Source organism: Pomacea canaliculata, linkage group LG3 (assembly GCF_003073045.1).
Source record: "Pomacea canaliculata isolate SZHN2017 linkage group LG3, ASM307304v1, whole genome shotgun sequence".
NCBI classification, from domain to species: Eukaryota; Metazoa; Mollusca; class Gastropoda; order Architaenioglossa; family Ampullariidae; genus Pomacea; species Pomacea canaliculata.
Genome location: NC_037592.1, coordinates 23460866 through 23485773, shown reverse-complemented (window position 1 = coordinate 23485773; position 24908 = coordinate 23460866). Strand labels below are relative to the sequence as shown.

At 36.8% G+C, this 24908-nt stretch overlaps 1 protein-coding gene across 1 annotated transcript in view; it reads left to right on the top strand.

Annotated features, from left to right (window-relative positions):
- Positions 1-24702, top strand: part of LOC112559284 (WD repeat-containing protein on Y chromosome-like) — a 29663-nt gene extending 4961 nt beyond the window's left edge. Inside the window, 24 exon segments of the mRNA XM_025230396.1 lie at positions 1893-2033; positions 3354-3587; positions 4170-4229; positions 9809-9897; positions 10282-10374; positions 10637-10729; positions 11129-11249; positions 11743-11812; positions 12204-12407; positions 13131-13173; positions 13391-13496; positions 13718-13869; positions 14094-14196; positions 15511-15697; positions 15825-15909; positions 16184-16295; positions 16536-16698; positions 17205-17356; positions 18089-18233; positions 18531-18659; positions 19049-19227; positions 19719-19831; positions 20543-20562; positions 20565-24702. Coding sequence (XP_025086181.1) covers positions 1893-2033; positions 3354-3587; positions 4170-4229; positions 9809-9897; positions 10282-10374; positions 10637-10729; positions 11129-11249; positions 11743-11812; positions 12204-12407; positions 13131-13173; positions 13391-13496; positions 13718-13869; positions 14094-14196; positions 15511-15697; positions 15825-15909; positions 16184-16295; positions 16536-16698; positions 17205-17356; positions 18089-18233; positions 18531-18659; positions 19049-19227; positions 19719-19831; positions 20543-20562; positions 20565-20713 — 2943 coding nt within the window. The 3' untranslated portion in view covers positions 20714-24702.
- Positions 24703-24908: the final 206 nt, after the last annotated feature.

The following is a 24908-nucleotide window of genomic DNA, read 5'->3' as shown; positions in this document are numbered from 1 at the left end:
CCTCGAAAAAAAACAGCTTTGAAAAAACTAAAGGAATCACCATCTGCCAAGATGCATCATACTGATTCAGATTTTCACAAAAATCATGTGGGAAACAAAGGATTAAGTGAAAGGCAAATTGGACCAGACATTTTCAAGGAGGACATTGTAAAGAGTGTAACCCATTATGTATCCAGTAATACAGTTGCCTTGGATTCTGACGTGAACACTATGGATGATGGTGTTTCCAAAACGATGCAAGAACATGGACAGGTCTTTGCTTTATCACAGAATCCTCTAGCAAGGAAAGAGAAGGGAAAGGCAGTGCTGAAAGTGAACATGCATCTTAGGAAAAGGACTGTATCAGCTGACATTGAAGACAGGTTAGACAGATTAGCAACATTTTTCAAAACCAAAAGCTTCAGTGACAAGAAAAACAAACCGGATGCAAATGCAAAAGTGATAAAAATAAAAGATTCATTTGCTAAGGAGTTTCAAAGTGCCATGTTCGCCCACCGGTCAGATATAGAAGGCAACACTTTCCTTACTGGAGATGGCATGTCTATAACACCAGACACTGAGCTTGAGTCTGATTTCAAAGCCTTAATTCTAGAGAATGTTGATGACACTTTGGTTGTCAATTCAGCTCACTCCATTGTTTGTGACAGGCTGTTCCCTGCTGACAGTGATGCATTTTCTGCATGCATTTCTAATAGTATCAGTGCTCAGGAAGCAATTACTTCAACATCAAAGAACATCATTGGTGTGCCTACCCAAGTCCTGCACCATGGCAAGTTCAGCGATACCACAGAGGTGCCTGGTTTCTGATCATGGTTCTTATTGTACAACTCCTCACCTCCACCCCACTCCCAAAATGGACAGACTCAAACAATTCCATATTGTGAAAAGAGATATGCATTTGTCAGTGTTTTATTAGTAAAGTTTTTAAATATGATGTGTAAAAATGTTAAAAGCATCCTCAACGGCTATAAAAATGAGGAATCTAATCATTATTGAATATGCTAGTGCATGGTTTTAACATGTTTCAGTTAGATTCTTTTATCAGACCTTGCATTTTGCAAGTCCTAATGCTAGAAAAACATTGCAAGAGAGATCCGATCAAATCTCAGTCAAACAGATCTCAGGAAAATGTTGGGATAGAGTTTGAAGCCTCCCAATGGACCTCAAAGGTTGAAATATTGCAGTGCTTTCTTTAGAATAGTTAATGGCACTGTCAACACCATAGCTGTTATTTCATGACAACACAACAGCTGTAGCTACCACACCTGGGTGCATAGTGGTTTGAGCCAGTTTATCAGTCCATGACACACAAATGAGGATTTATGGTGAAGTTATAAAAATATCAGATTATATATCATCTGTTTTGTGACTTGCTAAGTCCTTTGCTTTGCCATGGTTGCAGTATTGGTTTTTTTTTCAGATGTGCTCTTATCATTGTAGTGGTCTTATAATCTCACATCCTTAACTTGGTGTGGTTGTCTTAATTTTATGCAAGAACAAAAAGTCATTATATAAAATTTTGAAACCATTACATATGTACATGGTGAACTCTTGTTGAAGGCAAGCTCGTAGGTGGTCAGGACTTATTTTGTCCAGGTTAATGAAGTTTCCTAGTACAGTATGGTAAGCATAGATTCAGAGGCTTCAGCTAATGTTATAAAAGCGATGGGCTAATTGTCTTGTAAAGTTAAACATGTTTTATCATCATAATCATGTGTGTTTGAACATCATGCTGTCACACACTCTCTTTCTAACAGTCTCTTTCTTTTTTCCTTCTCTCTCTATCACACAGATGCGTACACTCCATCGTTGTCACTCATTTTTTACATTCTATTTTGGTGGTGCTTGTTATTTTACTTCCATGTCATGAGTGTAATTTGACTTATTTCTAGATTGAGGAAAAGATCAACATTGACACCCTTGAAACCCTCAAGCAGGCTTTTGCTGCTGCAGACAGGAATCATTCTGGGGAGCTGGAACTTGATGAGTTCAAGAAGCTACTTAAGGCACAACTTCATCTGCCTCCCAATAGGGTACATTATTATCCAGAAGTCTTATTTCCTCTTTGTGTGTGTGTTTGGGGAGTGGTGGTGGTAGTGGTGGCAGTGGTGGGGGGTTGCATATTTGAATATGAATGCATGCATATATGTATGTACGTTTGCCTGAGTTAATAAAGTGGTAGCACATGTCTGTGTTTGGGAAGTGAGAGTTTACAGGTATGAGCATGCATATGCAAAAATATGTGTGTGTGTGCTCATGTGTACACACAATTTCTGTCTCTCTCAGAATGATCAACTGTTTTAGTAGTTTCAGTATTCATCCATTGTCCTGCACCGTGCTATACATTCATCTGGAGAAAAACAAACATACATGCACACACACACACACAGACAAACACACAATCTTTACTCAGTATATTAGATAAATTTATTAACTCCTTCAGAGTCCACCAGAATTGCCTAATACCATGCACATGTACCATGTGGCTTTTGATGTTATTGTCCACATCAACAAGACCAGGCATGTTTTCAACAGTCTATGGCCCATCTGGAACTCTCTAGCATTATCCTTCCACAGTAAGATCCACATCTTCAGCACCAATGTGAAAGCAGTCCTACTGTATGGTTCTGAAACTTGGAGTGACAAACACCATCAACAAGAAGCTCCAGACCTTTACCGACAGATGCCTACACCGTATTCTGGGAATAAGTTTGCCTGAAAAGATCTCCAACAGCAGCCTGTGGAAAAGAACCAACCAAAATGCCACTAGCCAAGACATCAAGAAACAGAAGTGGGGCTGGATCGGTCACACCTTGCAAAAGCCGGCTTACAATTTAACAAGACAAACTCTGTCTGGAACCCACAGGGGAGGCGCAGGGTTGGGAGACCCAGAGAGACATGTAGGAGATCAGTCCATAGTGAGGCGGAGGCAGCTGGCATGACATGGTTCCAACTGGAAAGGGATACCCAGAACCAGGTGTGATGGCGTGGTGTAGTTGCGGCCATATACTCCACTGCGGGCGATTAGGAACAAGAAGAAGACATCAAAAAGTGCAAATGGGGCTGGATAGGACACACCCTGTGCAAACCAGCTGACACCATTGCCAGGCAGGCACTTGAATGGAACCCTCAGGGGAAGAGGAGAGTTGAGAGTTACTGTTCTTTTCCAACAGTAGAGAGCGAGGAAAAGGACGTCGGAACTACATAGGCCCATCTGAGGGTTAGGGTTAGGGTCCACTGTCTAGGTGTTGTTGCAGGCCTATGCTCCTTGAGGAGTAACAAGGAATAAGCTAACTAAAACTATGCACATGTACCATGAAGGAATCAGTGAAAATTCTCACTTTTATTTACAGGAAAATCAGATCGATGCATTGTTCATGAAGATTGACTGGTCATCAGAGGGATCAATAACCTGGGATGAGTTTTGCACTTACATGCAGCTTGAATATGCTGAAAAAGAAGATTCTTACCTAAGAGCCAAGGAGGTGGTTTTTCAGACACCTGCACGCATTGAGAACATACCCCATCGTGACCCCATCCTTCGCATCACAGGCACTTCTGATGGAACGTTTATTGCCTGCAGTCATGTAAGCACTGATTTCATAAAAGTGAAAATAATTTTTTTGAGACAAATTAATTTGTTAAAATCAGAATCAAGTTTTGGGGCACTTCGGTGCCTGTTGACTGACCACCCCTTGGGGTATTTGAAATAAAATCACGCTTACATTTTAAGTACTATTAATTTTTGTAATTTGGTATATCATACCATATCACTTAACTAATCAAAGGCAGCTCTCTCTCTGTCTCAGGTTCTATTTATATATATCTCCAAGTTAACATAGGTATTTTATCAGGTAAATTGAAATTGTTTTCTTTTTAATCAGCACAGTTAGAGTGGGCATCCAGAGTATATTGTAACTTGCAAAGGATAAATGTCAACATTGTAAATCAATCCAAACTAATAATTACATTTATTTTGTCCTTAAAATTGTACATATATTTTGGGTATTCAGAATAGAAAAAGTGGTACACTGTTGATTACCTTCATTATCAGTTCATGTGTTTTTGTTTTTATGTAGCACGTTGGGAAGTATCTGCTCACCAATATATTTAGTGCTAGAAGAAATTAAACAAGCGTTTGTTTATAGGTCACACGTTTCATTTTACAGGAGGGGTATGTAACTTTCTGGTCATCCAGTGCAGAGCTGAAGAGGACACGTTGTGTTGTGGTTAGTTACCATGAATATCTTCAGAAATTCAGTCAGGGGCCAGATGTAGACAAACATACAAATTTTTTTTAGCTGCTTGCTCGACGAAGGCCATCTATCTCCTGCTTAGCAGTCTGTTATGCACATAGGGCCTCTTATATATATTTTCAGATTCTCTTAATGAAAGAATTTAGTTATAGCTGTTGCTTTGACCAATAGACAACACAGAATTTTCTGATGCCTATCTTAATAATAAGCAATATTAAGGTTAATTTGTGCAACACTGTGTGCTATACTTATCACAGTATCCACAAGGCAATCACGGTCAATGATGTAAAATAAAGAGCATTACGAAGAGTTTAGCCACGTATCTTTATACACAAATATAAACTTGCATAACAAGAATATTGTCTTTTAAAACATATAGATTAAAGCAGGCATGTCAAACTGATATCTGCATGGGCTTTGGGTGTTTGAACGGCCCCGATAGGGAAGTGAGACTTTGGGATGGGAAGCGTGTAATTCGATCCTAAACTGACGCGTCCATCGCGCTTTTTTTCTTCAGCCGCGCTCGATTTGGTAGCCACGTGATCGTGTCGCATCCTTCCAGCCGCTAACCCTAACCCCCTCTCTTCCCTTTCGCCGCGTGTAGCTACGGGGTCAAAGGTACAACGTACCCGGTCACACCGGCCGGTTCTTTGCGCGCGGACATTTTGAACTGTACGTCCATCTTCAAGTGAAACACCGCCGATTTCTGAAGTAAGTCTTAATAAAGTTAAGTGAAAGATGCCATTAAAACAACTATACTTTATAACAGTGGATAGTCATGAATAATTTATGATCATATATAAGTATTGTAGTGCTTTTTGTGAAATGTTTCACGTGTTGTACCCGGCAGTTATCACACATATACATCGCTAGCAACTCGCTTTTACATGACGCTGTCTTCTATATGTGCTGTAGATAATTTAAATGGTTTAACCATATCCTTCTTGTTGTAAATAATCAAATTGCTTAATCGTATCTCTTGCCTACTAATTACACGTATTTACTAATTACAGAAATGAAATGTTGAGCGCGAATACGATTGGCGGAAGCAAGAGGACAGTGCATGATGGGTTCAAGTCAACTAGTCAAGAGGTAAAGTACACACACACACAAAGTAAAGTACACACACACACAATCTCTCGTATCATTGATGATTAACTTCGAAGTTGAAATCTATGACATGAACTCATTGAGTCATGCTTGAAATTCGTCGTCTGCTTTCTCAATAACAGCGGTGCTGCGATTACCAAACGTCTTGGTGCATTCTAGGGGAAAGCAACAAGACAATCACATTGCTTTCTGAACAACTAAAATTTTGGAAAATTATTGCAAAGCAAAAGAAAGAATTTTATTTTTGTACTTATACACTTTGAAATTAAAACAAAATGTATGAAATCCAAAGCTATGCAATGAACTTTGTCAAAGTCTGTCATTTTTCTAACAATCACTTATCTGATCACATATATTTTCTATTCTCTTAAAATGCTGCATGCCATTTTTTCATTTTATTTTACATGATTTACAAAAAGAAATAATTATAACAATCTTTAATTGCAGATCACACTGACTGTAGGTCTGGCTCAGTGAATTTTACCAGTAAGTTTATTTTGTCTCCCTCTATGATTTCATGAGGATCACTATACAAGCACAGGTTTTGTGTTTTTAATGGTGTACATGCACATCCTTATTATATCCATCTAAACATTTTCTGTTAATTAAAAAAATTGTCAATAGACTTGCATCCATAGTTTTGTTTTGTCATTACTTTTAAGACTAAAAGTAATATTTTGATTTCAAATACATTTTTGAACAGAGTTCTCAGCAAAGTTGATGAGCAGAGCAAAACACTACAGAATGTAGTTCACAAACTGAATCAGGTCACCCTGCTTCTTCAAAATATGGGGAAAGAGGAGCTGATGAAGAAAGGAATTAGAACAAAAGTGGTATGTCATTTAAGTATAATGTGTTAGTACTAGACACCTTTTTTAAATGTTACCTTTAGCTTTAGCTAATATATCAGTTAATATGTATGTTATGCTTTACAGTCTTGATAAACCATTTAACAAACAGGCAGGCATAGCATCGGCTTACAGGTTAACTCTCCTGACAAGAATGTGTGGTCAGTGTAATATTTGTATTAACAAATAATGCACATTTTATGAAGTACAAAATAATGTAGTATTTTATATGCATAGATTTTATTTATAAAATAATTCTGTCACTTGCTTTTCATGGTGTCAAAATGAGCAGTCTGTGTGTCTATTAACTATGACCACTAAAATTGTTCTACTTTCATAAAGAACAGCTTTGATTAAACTCTTAATTAACTTGGTGATTTGAGTCACTTAATGCCATTATTTTCTCTGAAGTCCCACTAGGGTTTATTTAAGAGACTGGGTCTGGTTTGTAGCTATATTCATCATGCAACCATTGATCCCTCATCAGTGGAGTAGGGTTCAGCATTATATCTTAAACTTACCCAATCCAGTGAATTAATTTATTTTGCATTTGTATTGTAGTATTTTACATGGTGGAAACAACTAAAGATTTTTTGTAACAGGTTCAGCACCTCTCGTGCACGGAGAATTTTAAAACGGCTGCTTTCTTCAGAGTTGGCTCAGTGGAACCAAAGGGGAAAAAGTTTCCAGTCACTTCAGCTGAGAAGTATATTAATTGGTGTGTAGTTTTTGTTTGGTTTTGATTTCTTTGAGGTGTACGTCAATATGAACTTAAAAGGACAGTTTCCGAACAATTTTGAAAAATAGTGAATCTAAGTATTATTTTCTCTACATTTACAAATTTATTATTGTGTACAATAGCATTTAAGTCTACCTTACAATTTCTATTTGTGCACAGCTGCAGTCCAAGAGACATGGATTGAGGAATGATTCGAAGGGTGATGCCATCTAATGGTGAGTGGAATTACAAAATGAGTTTGTCAAGTTAAAATTATTAATGTGAGCATTGTTTTATTCTTCGTGGATTTATTCAGTAGCCCTATTTACTTTACTTTTTGTACTAAAGATTAATTGGTTACTTTCAGATATTATCCAAAACTTCTTATACACACAAATGGCCATCAAGACATTACCGTTTCAAAATCTTTTTATTCGACTCTTGTTCAAGTTCTTGTAATCTCACTAGTAATTAGTAGATTTATGAAAGCTTTAACTCTTTCTTTACACAAGGCTAAAGGCGGTCAAACCCCCCCTGTACGCATGAATTTACCCTTTTTCAAAAAATTATTAAAAAATAAGTAAACAAGATAGAACAGCAATTTAAATTGATTATGACAGATCAAAATGTGTAGAAGTTGAACAATTTTACCGTCATCTTGCTTGTGAACTCACTTTTATGATAATCCAACCAAAATTAGGTATATTATGTGAAGTTTGGAAAATGTTTTTTTTTTACACATTTCAAACAAAAAATTCGGGAGCAGATGAAAACCATTTTTACACCATTCGTGGCCAAATTCTCCTTCATCTGAAGCAGGAATATCCTCTGGGATGTTCTTTCTTTTGTTATTCGACGTTTCAGATGCATGATGTTCACAATGTGTACCATCGAAAAGGACAGGTAGTGTAGAAGGTTCCCAGTCACTTAATCCCCAGACACTTCATCCCCAACGCTTCAACCTTAAAATGAAATTTTAACGATAAAAATTATGAAGCCAGCGAAAAATTTAATTGTAATTCAAATAATTATCTTCATATAAACATCACAATAAGTTTTACAATTAAAATAAATATTGAAATACATTAATAATATTTAAATCATGCTATTAACTTCAACGTCATTTGAACATCTACAACATTAGTAAGTATTTTAATTGTTAAACTTATTGTGATGTTTATATGAAAATAATTATTTGAATTACAATTAAATTTTTCGCTGGCTTCATAATTTTTATCGTTAAAATTTCATTTTAAGGTTGAAGCGTTGGGGATGAAGTGTCTGGGGATTAAGTGTCTGGACACCAGTGTAGAAAATCGGCGAGACTTTCGTTCAAACATACGTCCTTCGTCATGTAAGGGAGATAATTGTGTTCATAAAGGCCTAAACTATCTTATTTATTAAGTTTTTCTTTTAAACCACGAGCTGTATAGGCCTAAACAAAATTACAACAATGCATCAGCCCAATGTGAATACTGCATAACAAGTGAGCGGCCACCTGTGTTGAGTGCATAAAGAAAGAGTTAAGCTTTCATCTATGTGAGAGGTTAGTTCTACTTTCACAGCAAAAATCAAAATATGTAAATACATTGTAACTTTTTTCTTTTCTTCTACAGGGATTCCACCACTCATGGATCGATTTTTGGTGTCATATTTTTCTATCTTTTATGTAAATTGTTTGACTTTATGTTATAAATAATTATTTCAAAAATAACTTTCATGGGGTAAAAAATTATTGACTGCAATTTTTATGTAAATAATTGGATGAATGCTTATGTTCAAAAACAATTTTAATGCTTTAAATAATGTAAACTGCTAAAATAGTTTTTTTGGTGTAAATAATAAAATTGTTTAATGATATCTCTTGCCTACTATTTATGCGTTGTGAGGAAACGAGATTTTGAAAAGCTGTTGAATGTTTTCTTCATGGTGTGCAAGCCTGTGTACCAGTGTAAGTAAAAGTGAGAAAGGGTGAGGAATGCAGCAAGAGGGGAGTGGGAGTTGGGAGTTTGATGGAAAACACGACTTCTCATGGGCGATCGGTGGGTATCCAATGGTTTTTTCTTGGGAAGGTGGGTGGGTCTTTCGTGGGAAAACATGGCAACCCGTGGGAATTCCCTACGAGGTCCCCTTAGGGTCCCGCTTCCAAAACCCGAGAGGGACCCAACTTTCTTCCCGAAGAGGTCCCATGAGGGACCCAAGAGTTCTTGCAGGCTGGAGGGTCCCCCGAGGGCCACATGGTTCACATTTGTGTTTTCATGAGTGCTGCACACAACAACTGAGTCATTTAATAAAAATTAGTGCAGAATATTTCTATTATTTAAATTTAGAAACATGCAATGTGCATACAAATGGTTTAGTGGCTAGCCACATTTATGAATTCAAAGAAAAGAAATTTTTGAACATCAAAAATAACTGGTGTGCAACCTCAACAAATACATTGTACAAAAACTTACCACAGTTCAAAATGAACATTTATTTAAGACTATTTTTAGTGTTTTGTCCTAAGGCTTGACACCTCGTTTTAATAACAATTTTTGCTATATCTGGCTGAAATGTGCATTTCTGACTTTCATCGGTCTTGTTCTGTGAGATGTGTTTCTTGATTTTATGAAGGAAGATAACTGCTCACACTTAAAACCGAAAATTGCCATAATCCTTTTGTGGTAAACTTCCTAAAGTTTTAAACATTTTAGGAATGTATGCAAAGACCTATTTAACAGATTTTACTCATTGCTACAGATGTGTCCTTTGTGCGGACCACAGGTATGCTAGCTAAGGGCCACTTGTTTGACATGCCTGATTTAAAGGATATTCCTCAGACTAGAGAGTTTGATTTTTCAGTGAAGTTATTTTTGTGAATGTTTCTATTTCAGAACACTGAAAGTACAAGCAGGACAAAACCTAAATGGATCACAGATTTTGTCATCATGTCGCACTTCAACAAAATTATTGTTGGCACAGGGTATAAAAATGTTCTTTTACATATACAATTAAAATTTTTAAAGGAGATAAAAGAGATTTTATGTCAAGCCAGCAGGAAATATTATAGCCATTCCATTACTTTGAACTTGTTAGCAAACCTTTTTCTTTTGCAGTGGCTGGATTTCTTTTGCCTTTATTTTAATGGAACGGAAATATATGTATATTTCTTTGTTTTACCATGTTAGAGATAGTATTCAACTAGGTTTGAGACATTTAATTGATACCCACTTCAATTGAATTTTATCAGGATTGGCATAGTGACATTTACCCTGTACAACAAATGTAATCATAACAGAGGCCATCCTATTGTTTTATTGATTACAGATTTTTCATCAGCAATAACTCAGTAAACTTTGTTTGACAGGGACAGAGAAATCCAGTTTTTTGAACTTTCTTCATTTGAACCCTACTGTCAGATTAGTGGACTAGACACCGTACCCCTCAAATTGGACTACAGGTTGGTCATATGTACCTTAATTTTCACAGCTTGAAGATCTGTTTCATGACAGAGAAGCAAGAGACATCAAATAAAAAAATGTTTGATGTTCAGTTCTTACAAGATCATCAAAATGCTAAAATTATTTTTTTAAAAACTCACACAAACTGAAATTTCATTTTGCTTAAGGAATACACAGTTAAGAGAAAGCAGTAGCAACACAGATAAACAATTTTTATGCCTTAACTGTTAACTGATTTTTTTTTTTTATTCTGGTCTACAGTTCGACAGGGTATGATGAATGTCTCATTTTATATGGTGATACACAAGGCTGTGTCAACATTCTTATCATCAAGTCTGCTGGAGAATGTCTAAGGCAAGTTGTAATTAATGTCTTCTGTTTTGCACCATCTTTCTTTCAGATCTAATTTTAGTCTTGTTTTGAATAATATTCATGAGATATCATTATTGCAAACTATACTCTCTCGTTATTCTGTTAATATATTGATCATCAGTAACCTAGTTTAGTCAGAATTTATAATTGTTTTTCTAAAAACTATTTTTGATTTAACCTAACAGGTTATTAGTTAACTGTCATTATGACAAGGTCATCGTAAATTTCAGTTTGTCGATAATGTATTGATAGAAGAAAGAGGGAGTAATTTTCTATAATACATTTATGAAAAGATCATTATCCTTCAGGATAGTTCAGAACCATAAAAATGTAATGCAGCTCTGTTTACCAACATAATTTGGTAATAAGTTTTTTTTCCAGGACATGGAAAAAGATGGTGAAACATGAGGGATTTATCGCCAGCATTGGTCTGGATGCAGTTGCAAATGGACCCAATGTACAATTTATTCGGTGGCAAGTCCATGATGACTGGGTGCAGCAGGTCTGAAGTTTTATTTTGACTTTTATTTGAGGATTATTTAAGAATTCATTTAACTTTCATTTGGATATTATTTGAGGGTTTATTTTCATCTTTATTTCAGAACTATTTGGGAAGTTATTTAATCTTTATTTGAGGTTATAGTTTCTGCATGCTCCTTTTTATAGTCACTTAGTGCATCTCATTCATGTTTGCCATGGTGTCATCCATTTTCTGTTGCTTATTTTTTTTTTTTTTTTTTTGTATAATTGACTGTCAGTTTTTTTGTACCCAGTTCATTGAGATCGTTTCCACATGCGAAACTGTGCTCTACAGATGCTTTATTTCTGGAAGATCACACATCCCTATTTCTGTATGCCATTAAATTTTAGACTTTGTTTAGTAGATTCATTTCACTATATGTTTGAGTATCATTGATCACCATTCTGTGCTTCACATGCTGTTTTTCTGTATATATTGAAAATCTGTAAATGAAAATTCATATTTCACTGGGCAGATCAAGTACTACCATGAGATTGGACAAGTCATCTCTTGCTCTAATAATCCCAACAAAGCTCTTGTCATTGGTTAGTGAGCATAGTCCTTTGTCTCTTCTCTTTAATAAATATTTCCATGGCTAATACTCTCCTGTAACAAAGCATTAATTGCCATTAACATAGCAACTTATGGGCTGTGGTCTCGAATCTCTTTTCTAACAGTTTTATTTTCTATTTGAAACCAAACGCAGGTACATGGCAGTCATGCCATGAATAGTCATAGCTGCTGACTGCCAAGCACAAAACAGAAAGTCATGGCTAATGCATTTACTCTAAAATTTACTTGACTCCCATCAATTTATTTTTCTATGGCATTTGTGTCATTCATATGCTAGAAAATGTCCATGCCACTTCTTAATATATGTTCTGATGAAATTGTTATATTGTGTTACAGATGATTTTAAATTTTTGCATTTTATAGGTTGCACAGTTGGCAGCACACATGTGGAACAACAGCTGAAGGAGCTGCGTGACCTTGGGTGTGCTGAAAAGGCAAGGTCAAAGACGTACTATGCTTACAACAATACTAAAACAAGACTGGAGGCTGACCAGGCTGTTTTTAAAGTTTATAAAGGTGTCAAATGCTTTGATTTTTCCAAGGACAAGAACATCATTATCACTGGAGGTGAGTTTCCTGAGTATTGGGAAATGGTATTGGGAAAATAGGTGTGTTTGTTAGAATGATCACCAGAACATGGAATAGTAGTTTCAGCTCTTAAGGTGATGACAGGGTAGGAGGAAATCTAAACCCTTACACCCAAGAAGCTGCATTTAAGCACTCAGAGCTTTTGTCAATAGTTGATGAAGGTATGCAAAAGTATACTAAAAACCTTTAGTAAGCACTATATATAGAATATATATATATACTGTTTCTAGAGTGTGAAGGATTGGTTTTCCTCTTACCATCATCCAAGCACTTTTATATAAATTGATGTATGCACTGGCCTTTTGGAAAATACCAGAACGCCTTCTCTTTACTATATTACCACCACAAGATACCTTTTTTTTCTAGGTGACACTTTTTATAAACAGCAGCTGAGATTCTATATGAATTTTGAATAGTTTCTGCATTCCTTCTTGCATTAATGCAGACAATAGCTTGTGTACGCCATTTAAAACTTGAGGTTCTCTTCACTGTAAATTAATCAGCTTAAAGGGTCATGATGGTGAATCATTTCATCTTTCCTTTTTATCAAAGCATTAAAAGGTAGCTATAAAAAGTTTTTAATAGTTTTAACTCAGAAAAATTTCCTTGAAAAACATGCAAGCCATTCCCTGGTCTCAGCACAAGTCATTGTGTTTATATGCTGTCCCATTTGGAATCACATTTTGTAACCCTTCATTTCAGGCATGGACAGAATAATTCGATTATGGAACCCTTATGTCTCACAGTAAGTTACTTTACCTTCAAGAAATTATTATTTTAATGTTTGGCAAGAAATGCATTGTAATTTGGTTCAAGACACAGCTCATCTCATATTTGATGTGCGTAGTTTGGAAAAGTAAGAAGGAAACTGTGCATTTTGTGTTCTGAATAACTTTATTATGTTTTGCTTACTTTTTTGATGACTTCTAGTGGTGTGTCCATCTTTTTATGGATTTTTGCAGTAAACCAACTGCTATGCTGCGTGGTCACAATGCTCCAATATTCTTCCTGCATATTGCTGATCAGGATGACCGTATCTACAGCCTCTCTACTGATCGTTGTTTAAAGGTTCACTGTCTGTGTCATTTTTTTAAGCTGATGTTGTCACATTATTTCAAGATTTTTTGGTTAAACAGATACTTTCCTGGAAAGCATTGTGATGAACTGCGAGAGTATCAAGGAGTGACATGCATATATTTAGACATAAGTGATATTTACAATGTTTGTTATAATGTCCTTGAGTCAGAATTTGACAAAAATAATTAGCTGTTTTACTTCCCTTTGCTTAGGTATGGGACATTCAGGACCAAACTTGTCTGCTGACTGTTCGACCAAAGAGCCACAGAATCCGTGGGGATCTTCAGGCAGTGCATTATTCTCCTGTTTCCAGAGCAATTGCTGTGGCAACTGACCAGATGGCTGTCCTGTGCCTGAGGCACAAGTGAGGAAATAGTTGAGGTTATTTTGAGGGAAGGGTGGCTTGTACAAAGAAAAATGTTAAGGTGAATATCCAACACTGTTAACACACCCTTCTAAATTTTCTGTTTCATTCTTCACACCTGTAAAAAGATATACATAGAAACAGAAGCATACACAGAACTACTGATCTGATATTTTACAAGGAAAACTTTATGCTACATGTGTGGTAGTTTTCTTTCTCATCAGGTCATCAACGCATTTAGACATTGTGATGTCCCATAAAGACCCAGTCACCTGCTGCAAGTACAATTCCAGCTTTAAGCAGGTTGTCACATGTTGCAGTGGATCAGTAAGTGATTATGAAGAGATGTTCTTTACATAGGTAGCTAGAGATCTTACTGATAAAATTACAGCAGTTTTGTTTAAAAGGAAAACAGTAAGCAAATATTTAAAATGTTTCTTTTTCATTAAGAATTTTTTTCAATGCAAAAGCAGCAGCAATATGCTAACAAAGGACCTTTGTAGGGTACAGCAGAGCATGATGGAATAACAATAGTGGGTAAACCCAACAGTAAAGGCAGACAATAGGATAAATCTGAATATTGAAAGTGTTTGAGGGAAGTCCTTCAGTGGTCTCAATTAATTACAGAAGTTTAACAAAGAATAATGCTAATTTTATATAATTGTAACCAACACGTCAGTCCCTGATGGCAACGTAGGGTTGGGCTAGTCATATAAAAAGACAACAAAGATCGAAATTGCTGCACAACAGTAGGTTTTATTCAGTTTCACTCAGCGGCTGGCCTGCCATCTCTCCACTCTCACTACCAAAACAAAAAGCCTTCTCAACTGCAACGCTACACTACTTATACTATCCCCCCTTTGAATGTTCTAGAACCATCCACGCCCTTTTCCCACAGTTTCGTCATGACCTTTCTCAGCCCCAGCCCCATCCCCATCCCCATCCCCTTCCCCGTGGCGCCAGTGGACACACCATTCCCACCCTGTCTTGTCATGTCCCCCCAGGTGGCTCAGGCAGCTTGGTACCTTCTGGTGTAACAATAGACCCAGTAGCCAGTAGCCGCAGGTAGACAGGTCAAGGCTGGCTATTACACACACAGCCAGTGTGAGAAAGGGACAGTCCTGGGAGCCATTCTATCCCTACGCTCTACAAAGACATAACAGTACACTATACTAGAGTGCTACATAATATAACCATATTAAGCTCAAAGACATCCAGATTTCCAACAGTAGTCTCCAGTACTCTGCTTATACAAATAGTCATTACAACACTGCAGTATTCGCATTAAGGTAATGTCCTGGTGTTAAAAATCATCATGAATTGTAGAGAGAGTAATGTGTAGGAAGTGCTTCCACCAAGGTCTGTTTAAATGGTTTTGTCAGGAGTATGGTTTTGCCAACTTATGAAACTCTCCATCTTTATCGTTTGGTCCCTTATTCCTCTTTGTGTTCTTTGTTTGTTATTTATTGCTTGTCTGCATAGTTGTTTCTCCTTATGTCCTTTGTATTCTGTCCATGTCTCCTACTTGTCTTAAGTGCTGAGAGCATGCTCCTTCATGAAGGTAATTGTATCCTATATAAATCACACATTTGTTATTATTATTAAGTAATGTTAACTTAAAAGCTTTAAACTTTTCTGTAGGTAGTAAAACTCTGGGACTTGGAGACAGGTGCCCCAATCTTTGAATATGGTGATGCTCATGATGGCAGTGCCATTACTTGCATGACATTTGACAATACATTGCGACGCCTCATTACTGGTGGCAGAGATGGTGTCCTAAAGATCTGGAACTACAACAATGGACACTGCTTGCGCACACTGAAGAAAAGTGAGTGCAGCAGTTAAGGTAATAGCATAAACAGTTAAAAGCTGTGGGTGAGAATGAGAATAAATGCATCTGCATTTTACTTGCTTTGATTTGTGTATTTGCTTCCTTTTCTTGTGTTTGTTCTTAGAGACAGAGAACACAGATTTCAACGAACAGGACAGCAGTCAGAATGAAATCTGTGATCTGACATACGTAGAAATGAATAAAAACAGGTGCGTGGTCAAATTTTGCATGTACACAAAGAATAGACTGCTGGAGATTATTGTACAAGTTAAATATTTCGGATTAAAAAATTCAGCCTGCATGTGTGAGATAAAAGTAGAAAATGTGATCTTTATTTTATTCATTTAGTCATTATAGAAAGAATGTAATTAAAAAGGCTTGTATTTTCTTCATTGCTTAATCTTATCTTCACCATCCGATGTTTTTTTAATAATAAGTGTGCAAACAGTCATATGAATTTTCTCTGGTTTCATTTTTCATCAGGTATGTCATTTCAGTTGGGTGGGACAGACGCATCAACATCTATTATGATTCAGTGGCTGATAGCAATATTCATCATGTACAGCATCCAGTCCCTTATTGGGCAGATGACGAGGTAAGAGATTTCAACGTAAAAAAAAAAATTAGAAAAGAGTCAGTATAAAGGACACGCACAAACAAACAAAACAGAAAATACACAAGCAATCTTTTGAAGGCTTAAAATGTAAAGTGACTACCTTTTCATTTAAACAAAATAAAACGAAGAGTGTATGAAACATGAAATATATTTGCGCTAAACTACTCTGAACACTTTAATTATACTTTCCTTGGCATGTGGCATTGATGTCTGTGTCAGCGAGATGGTCACAAAGAGGATGTGTTAGCCATAGCTCACTGCCTGCCAAACCTCCTAGCTACTGCCAGCTATGATGGGGAAATCATTGTGTGGAATATTGTGTCTGGTCACATATTTTGTCATTTGCGACCCCCTTCACCGCCGGGCTATGAGGACCAATCCTGTAAGTAATTAAAAAAGGATCTGTTGACAGACAGGCATGCAAAATAAAATAAAAATTGGAGGGATATGCACACTTTAATAAGATAAAGGAAAGCAGAAGATGTAGTTAAAAAGACTGTAGTTTGATGCTGACTCCCTATATCTGCTCAGTCTGTCTGAGTTTTTGGATGTAGTGTGATACCTTGTTTGCGCTTTTTTTTCTGTAGTAGTATATATTTCATCACTTAGTAAACTCTTATATCTGAAAGTGTCCGAGTCTCTTCTCTTTTTCTGCTTTACCCTCTCTCTCTTTCTCACACACATTCTTACAAACTTCTGCACACTCTTAGAGCACAGGGATGAGATAAAATGTAACAAAAACTGAGAAGAGGATAGAAAACTGGTTGAGTTTAAAAACTGCAATAGTTAATTACATTTAGTGAAATAACAAAGATATCTGAAAATTTCATAGTGATCCCATTCTGAATTTCTCTGATTTTTGTTCTTTTAATAATTCTGTACATACAGTGGATGGAGACCTAGGGATTAGCAGACTTCTGTTTCTGAAGACCAGAGCATACAAGAAGGATGCTGGTTCACTTGTGGCTAGTGGTCCTCGTGGCCACATCCACATATGGAGTGTGTTCCAGGGTGGTCAGCTACTGGCTCAATTCCCTGGGGTATACCTGTTTTATATGGTCAAAGCCTAATTGTTAATAATAAGCAAATACAATATCATAAGTATTCATTGTAAATCCTGAAAATCAGTGTGCATAGTCCTCCCAAGATTGTTCGTGAATTCTTAATATATTGATCTAAAGATTTCATGTGGGCTATTTTTGTATTTGTAATCAACACATCAGTCTCTGATGGCTACATAGGGGTGGGCTAGTTGTATAAGAAACAACAAAGATCGAAATTGCCGCATAACTGTAGTTTTTATTCAGTTTTCACTCGGCGGCTGGCCTGCCGTCTCTCCACTCCAAATCCAAAAGCCCCTCTCCCCTGTAAAGGTACGCTAATTATTCTCCCTACTTTCAAATCTTCCAGAACCATCCACCCCCTAGTCTGGTCATTGTTTCCCTAAGTGGCTCAGGCAACTTCATAACTTCTAATGTAACAATGACCTAGTAGGCGTGGATGCAGCTCAAGGCTGGTTATTACGTATGCAGCCAATGTGGGAAAAGGAATAGTCCTGGGGCCATTCCACGCCGACTCTCAACAAATAATTGCATAACTCAGTACACTACTAGAGTGCTACATATTCTTTCTTTTATACATTTCAGTTATTGTTATTCTTGTCTTTCTTTCATTTTGGTCTTATGTGTCTGTGTAATAATATAGCTTATTTTCTAATTAACAATTTTTGGGAAACTTTTTATCAGTCACATATTGCTTGACTGTCTGTGCAGTCTAAAGTTCCTGGTGCTAGTGTTAGTGCCATGGTCACCAACAAAGTCAACACAGTGCTGTATACAGCAGACAGTCTTGGTTTTGTGTATGTGTGGGATATCAGTACTTATTGTCTGGAGAAGTCAGCTGATGGTCCGCCCGAAGGTCAGTAAAGTTTGTTTACATTATGGTGATGTTTATCAAGATGGAGCATGAGTTCATTGATAATTTATGGATGAACAGATTGTTGATAGGTTGGTTGACCATCTGGATGATGGGTGGTTTGGTAAATTAGTCAAATGTCTGCTTAGCATTTTTTAAACATCTTTTTACATGAGATAATAATGACTGTTTATTTAAGGAATTAATAGCTCACTTGAGTCTTTTCATATGTCTGTTCAGACTTCATTGTTGGTGATATGTCTTGTGACCTGTAGGCTATCCTGATACATACTATTTCAGTGATAGCAACATGGCGGGGTCATGTGGAGCACATAACATGCCTTGAACTTGTGGAACAACACAAGGTGCTGCTAAGTAGTTCTGTGGACTGCACTGTCCGCATATGGACATTTGATGGGCACTACATAGGTAGGACAGCACTGACTTCATTGTTTGCAAGTTTATAATGGTCATATGTACACAAAAGAATTGTAAGTTGTTTTAAGTAACTGAGTTCCTTGTTCTTTTTCTTTGTCTGCTGTCTGCAATATCCAAAAGCACAATTGATTATATACCTTCCTACAGTCACCCGTACAGAAGCCAACATAGTGCACCATATCACTGCCCCACTTTATATAGTTTTTCATGCATGCAATTGACACTGTGGCTTTTTTATGAAGACATTTAATTCCTAAGAAGGACAAACAGTACTATTCACTATAGATGTAGAACAGCAGACAGACATTCTTTTAATGGTGAGTTCAAGAGAAATCAAACTCACAATTTTAAGGCTTTTTTTATTTCTGCTCTAAAAATAGGAACATTTGGTCAGCCTGTTCCATGGGATGTATACAACCCTGCCACCTATCAGCACCCTATGGTACCATATGATGTCCTGGTAGATCCTATGAGCCTGCCTGTGCATCCAGTAATTGCCCAGAGAGAGTCAACCCATGAGGTCATTCACCTGGACTCCAAGAAAGATGGGGAAGACAAAGTATGACATTGTTCTCAGTACAGATTGAGGTTTTTCTGTTCTGTTTTTTAGGCTACTGTAGCTTTGACTATAGCTAGACTATAATTTTGTGTTGTGTACTAAAAGTTTTGTTAAAAAATAACCTTCACTCACACTGGTGATGAAGGGCAGTATGGTGTGAGGAGATGAGCATGTAAACAAGTATTGCATGTATAAAGAGATTGTGGGTGTAAAGAGTAATACATAGAGATCCTGACCTACTGTAAGTCATTTATTGATGTCTTTACCTGCATAATAATGAGAACAAATTTATGGACCTTTAATAGCTTTTGTCCTATGGTTTTTTCCACTCTGTTTATGTATGTGTGTGGCTTGTTTATCTGTTGTGTGCATGCGTATTCATGAAGGTGCATTTGATTCATACCCTAAAAGAGTGAACTCATTTGCCTATAAGTGCTTTGAGCCAAGCTAGTGATGGGGAAAGACTTTATATAAATGCACTGTATTTTCAGCGCATTCCTTCACCACCACCTCAGTATGGCAGCAAACAACAGTTTTTCATCAGTGATGAGCAGATATCGGCCATGTTGAAAGAACGACCCTTTGATAAGGCCACAGGCAAAAGGTAAGCTGATGTGCCCAGGTGGTCCCCTCTCCAACCAGATCAAATGGCAGTTGAAGAAGGGTGGGGGGAAACGAGGGATGAGAACTATCATCTGGACAAGGAAATCTGCTGGTGCCAGCTGCCATGTGACTTGATTGTGTCCTTGCTCCTCCACCCCTCCATATCTCTTTCCTCTTCTCTCGTGAGTGCCTTTGAAAACTACACTGTCATCAAAATATGAGAATATTGTAGTTTACTCTGCATAGCAGATTTTTTTCCTATTTGTAGCCACTGGTAACTTAAGAGGAAAAGTAAACATGCTTAGGAGTAGCAGTTCATTAATCAGATATTCACTTCAACCTACCCATAGACAAAAGGAGTATTTCTACCAAATCTGGTCAGGATCAAACATATGCAAATGTCTCAGCTAAAACTACACACAGATGCTTGTAAGCAAGCACTCGCATATATGTATGCACACACATTGATGCTTTGCTTTGTATAGAACGTATTTATTTTTCATGAAGCAGACTGCAGAGCAGGTTGTAACTGCTGTTGACAGAACAAAAAAGCACACCTGGGTAACATAACAGGAATAAAATATTGAGAGTGTGTAGGACCATCTCTCCCGCATCCCCCTAAAAGTAAACTATTACAAGATGAAATTTGTTGAAGAATAATAAGTGCAAAATATAGCCTGCAGTTCTTTTTTACATTTCTATTTGAATGCAGACTCCGCCATGAAAAGAACAAAAAAGTGAAGTGGAGTGGACAGGCCCTAGTGAATACCAGATGCTTCACTGTTATGACCTGCAAGAAACTCCTCAACCCACCCCACCACAGCTGAAGGTCAACAAAGAAGAACCTTTCAATTTTTACATTGATCAAGTGCAAGAACCCTAAAACTGGAATTCCACATCTCTATATTTTGTTTACATTCCAGATGCAGCCACAGATAAAGCAAGTAATCTTTGGTATTTAGTGGGTGCGATTGGTAGTCTTTTGTTTATGATGTATCATAATAGTGAGACTATTAAACCAGATATAGCTTGGTTTCAAGGAGGTAAGTGGGAAAACAAGACCACAGTTAATATGTGTTTGTGTGTCCTAAGTTTATGAACTGGGTTTGTGGTGCAGGGGCGTGAAATAAGTGGTTTTGGGGAAGTATCCTATGCAAAGTATTCTCATTTGTTTGCAGTGACTTTGAGTTTGTTTTTCTAATATTGAGCAATGCTTTTATTATATATACTTCTTACTGGGAGTATGTGTGTCTATAAACATTTCAGCACAAAATGTGCCTGTGAACAATCTTGCACTGTGGAATCTGCTGGTTTGTTAATAGGTTAAGGTTATTTTCTAAAATTGCCCTTCTGTGAGTCCATATTCTAAGGATTTCGCAGATTGGTCAGAGGTATTATAAATTTCAGTATTCCATTGCATATTATTGTTGTCATGCAAAAATATGATCTTCGTGTGGATCCATTACTGTACCTCTCCCAAATCATATCAGTATATGTCGTCTAGGTTAAGGTTATTTTCTAAAATTGCCCTTCTGTGAGTCCATATTCTAAGGATATTGCAGATTGGTCAGAGGTATTATAAATTTCAGTATTCCATTGCATATTATTGTTGTCATGCAAAAATATGATCTTCGTGTGGATCCATTACTGTACCTCTCCCAAATCATATCAGTATATGTAATTTTTCATGTTGACAAAATGTGAACTGTGATAATCCTTTTTAGATAAGTTGACTTGAAAGTTACTACTGATACCTTGTTTATACTCATAAAAGTGTTTTCTCTATGCATTTTTACCATTGTGCTGAGGAATGGATGAAAATAATGCACTGCTTGAAAAGCTGAATAATATTGTTCTGTGCTGATTGTTTTCCGTTCTTGAGCAGTGTAGATCCATTTTGCCAGATTTATTTATAAACTGTGTTTTGTGTTGAAACAAATGCTTGCATTCTGTGTTGTTCTGATGATTTTGTAACGATCTTCATCCTAGCATCTTGTTTGTGTTTATCCATGAAATTTTGCTGATTTGCTATTGGCACTGTTTAATTGCTGTCATTTTTTGTTTGGCGAGTACTTTTTCTGATCAATGTTTCTTCAGTGTTTTGGTTTGTAGTTTTTCTTCATATCTGCATCTTTCTACTGACTGAACTAGTTTTTACTTTCCTTGGGTTTTGATGACTAATGGTGATTGGTGATATGTCTACAGCAAAGTACAATTGGCCCTTTTGAATCATCTCTTTATCTTTATCTTTTGTATATAAATTGCTGAGACACTGTTATGCTTCTACCTTTATTGTTGTCATTAATGAATTCTCACCCAGTTACACAAAAGCACCTTAGCCACTATTGTGCCGGTCATCAAAAAAGACATCCTTTCAGGAAGTTTGATGTTTTCATCTCAGTTCCTGCTGTTTTCTGTTAAACACCAGACTGTACGAAGTGCTTGTCATGACTCCTTGTTGCAGCTTGACACTTGTCTAATTTCCTGCATTGAACAGGTTCAATCTTATGTCTGTTGTCTATTTTTTCTTGGATCTAACAATCTCATCCCACAGCCTCAGTCTGCTTACCATCTTTTCATGGCACAGAGAAAGGGTTGCTGAAGGTCATGACATTTTGGGTTCGCTGGATAAGGGGCACATGTTGATACCTGCAGCTTGTTAGACCAGTCAGCAGCCTTTGTCACGATTGATCATTCAGTCTTGCTTTGCCACCTCGATCACTTGTGGCTTTTCAGGGTCTTTTTATGGCATTTCAGGCTCTGCTTTAGCATGGTTTTATTAGGACCCAGGTCATACTAATTGATAGACATCCCTCAGCAGTTGTGATTTTGACCTCTGGTCTGTCATGATTGGTATTAATGTTTTACATTTTTACACAAAGGCTGTCTTTATGCACTGGTTCATTCTTATGCTGTCTGCAGTGAATCCTTTATTGACAACAACTCTAAACTTCTGTCTCAGATGGTGTATACCACATTACAGAATTTAGAATTGTATATCTACAGTGAAAAGACAGAAGTTCCACAGATTTGTGAAAAGTGAGTTATGCCACCTTACTAAATGCCTACATCTGAGTGGGTTTGATAGACCTTCCATTTTTTTCTTGAGCTAAGAACCTTGATTTCGCTGTGATATCTGATACAGTTTGAAATGAGTTTGCAGAACTGCATATTTTGCACTACACAATGTTACAGTATCAGCCCAAATCCTTGTCTGTCTTTATCTCAACTTGATGTTGTAATGCTCTCTTATCCAGCTGTCTTCTGTAGCTCCAACTACTACAAAACTATGCAGAACCCATGCTTCAAGTACACAAACAAGATCCTGCAAAACTCCTCTGTATTTTTCACTGGGTTCCTGTTCAGGCTTGTATAGAATAAAAACTTGGAGTCAACTTGCAAAGTTGGCTCTTTGGAGGCAAAGAGGTACCTCCCAGACCTCCTAACTCATTACACTACAAAAAGCCATCTTTGTACTTTTGCTGATACTCACCTCCTTTACATTCCCAGATTCAGGGCAAAAAATCTGTTGTGAATGCTTATTTGCTTCTTAGCATCAACTTGATCGAACTCCTTTCCTTATGGCAGGTGTGGGAAGCATCATTTGATCCAGCCTGCCAAGGCGATCGCAGATTTCAGTAAATCTATAAGCTTTTTTTCATAGCAACATAAATGCATATTAAGCGAATAACTTAACAAATTTTGAGGGCTAGCAAGGAATGTCCATGATAGTTTGGGATAGACAGAACACATACAAATGCATGACAGGACAGACACGTATTCTTCTCATCGGTTGCCTACGGCCTATATGGATGATTTTAGAGACTTACACATTCATGTGACCTTTACCCCAGGCTGAGGGTAGACCACTTTCAGTTTGATGCTGGCTGTTTATATGCATACGACCACGTTGGCTCATTCAATAAAGATAATAATAAATGATTAACATTGCTGTGCACCTTAGTGTACAGTTTAGGCCTGCAAGAGTTCAACATTATTCTTTCATGGATTTCCAAATGATGAGCAAATGAAATATCTTCAGCTGGTAATAATTCATTTGAGTTCATGAATGTATCGGTGCATGTGGAAGCAAGTCTGGATGCATAGTATGTGTGTAGAAAATTTGTAAATGCCATGAACTCCCCATCAGGAGGAGGTGTGTACTAAATAACCATGATTATTATTATTAATGTGCTTTCACTGCACAAACACACATAGCAAATTCTGCATTTTGTTATTATACACTCTATTTCCTATTGGAACTTTTAAATTATAAGCATGTATTTTACTGACTCCAAACAGTTGCTTCATGATGCTTTTCATAGTGGCAGAGCATAGTTTTCGTGCACCCAATTACAAAAAGGTGGATTGCAGTGACTCAGAGGACAGCAGTGCTTGGCAGGCTGAAATTGTTTACATTGCAAGTAGATAATTTTGTACGGTCTGTGAATATATAAATATCAAACTGGCCCTTGGAGGGAAAAAGGTTCACCACCCATGCTTTATGGGATATGCTATCAGCAGACAATAGTCTTTGAAAAGTACAGTTAAAACACACTTGATCAAGAAACATGTTCCTTGCCACACATTTCAATCTGGCTATTGTTCCATATCATCTGTAGCTTTCATTTTTTTTAATTTATTGTACAATTTCTACCATTCTTATTGTTCATATACTTGACTAGTGCTCAGGGTATCTTGTGGTAGAGATACAGATCTACATTTATTATCATCTCAAGCAAATGAAATATGCAATTTTTTCAGATAATATTAAAGTTTAACATCAGTGTCAGTACTGGTGGGAAAAAACTCAAAATGAATAAAAAGATGCTCAAGAAGTAGATATGACATGAATTAAAAGCTGAAAATCTCTGTGTGCTTTAATTTATGAGTTGAAAGTGGTGTATTTTCTCCATTAACAGCAACTGTATTCTCCCTAAAACTTTTTTTAATTAAATTTTAATGAGGAAAATTGAACAGTACTGGTTGAAAGAGTGATTGTACTCTGAAAACGTACAAAATAATAATTATTATTGCATTAAATATTTAAAATTATACATACTATGTACTCTTGAAAG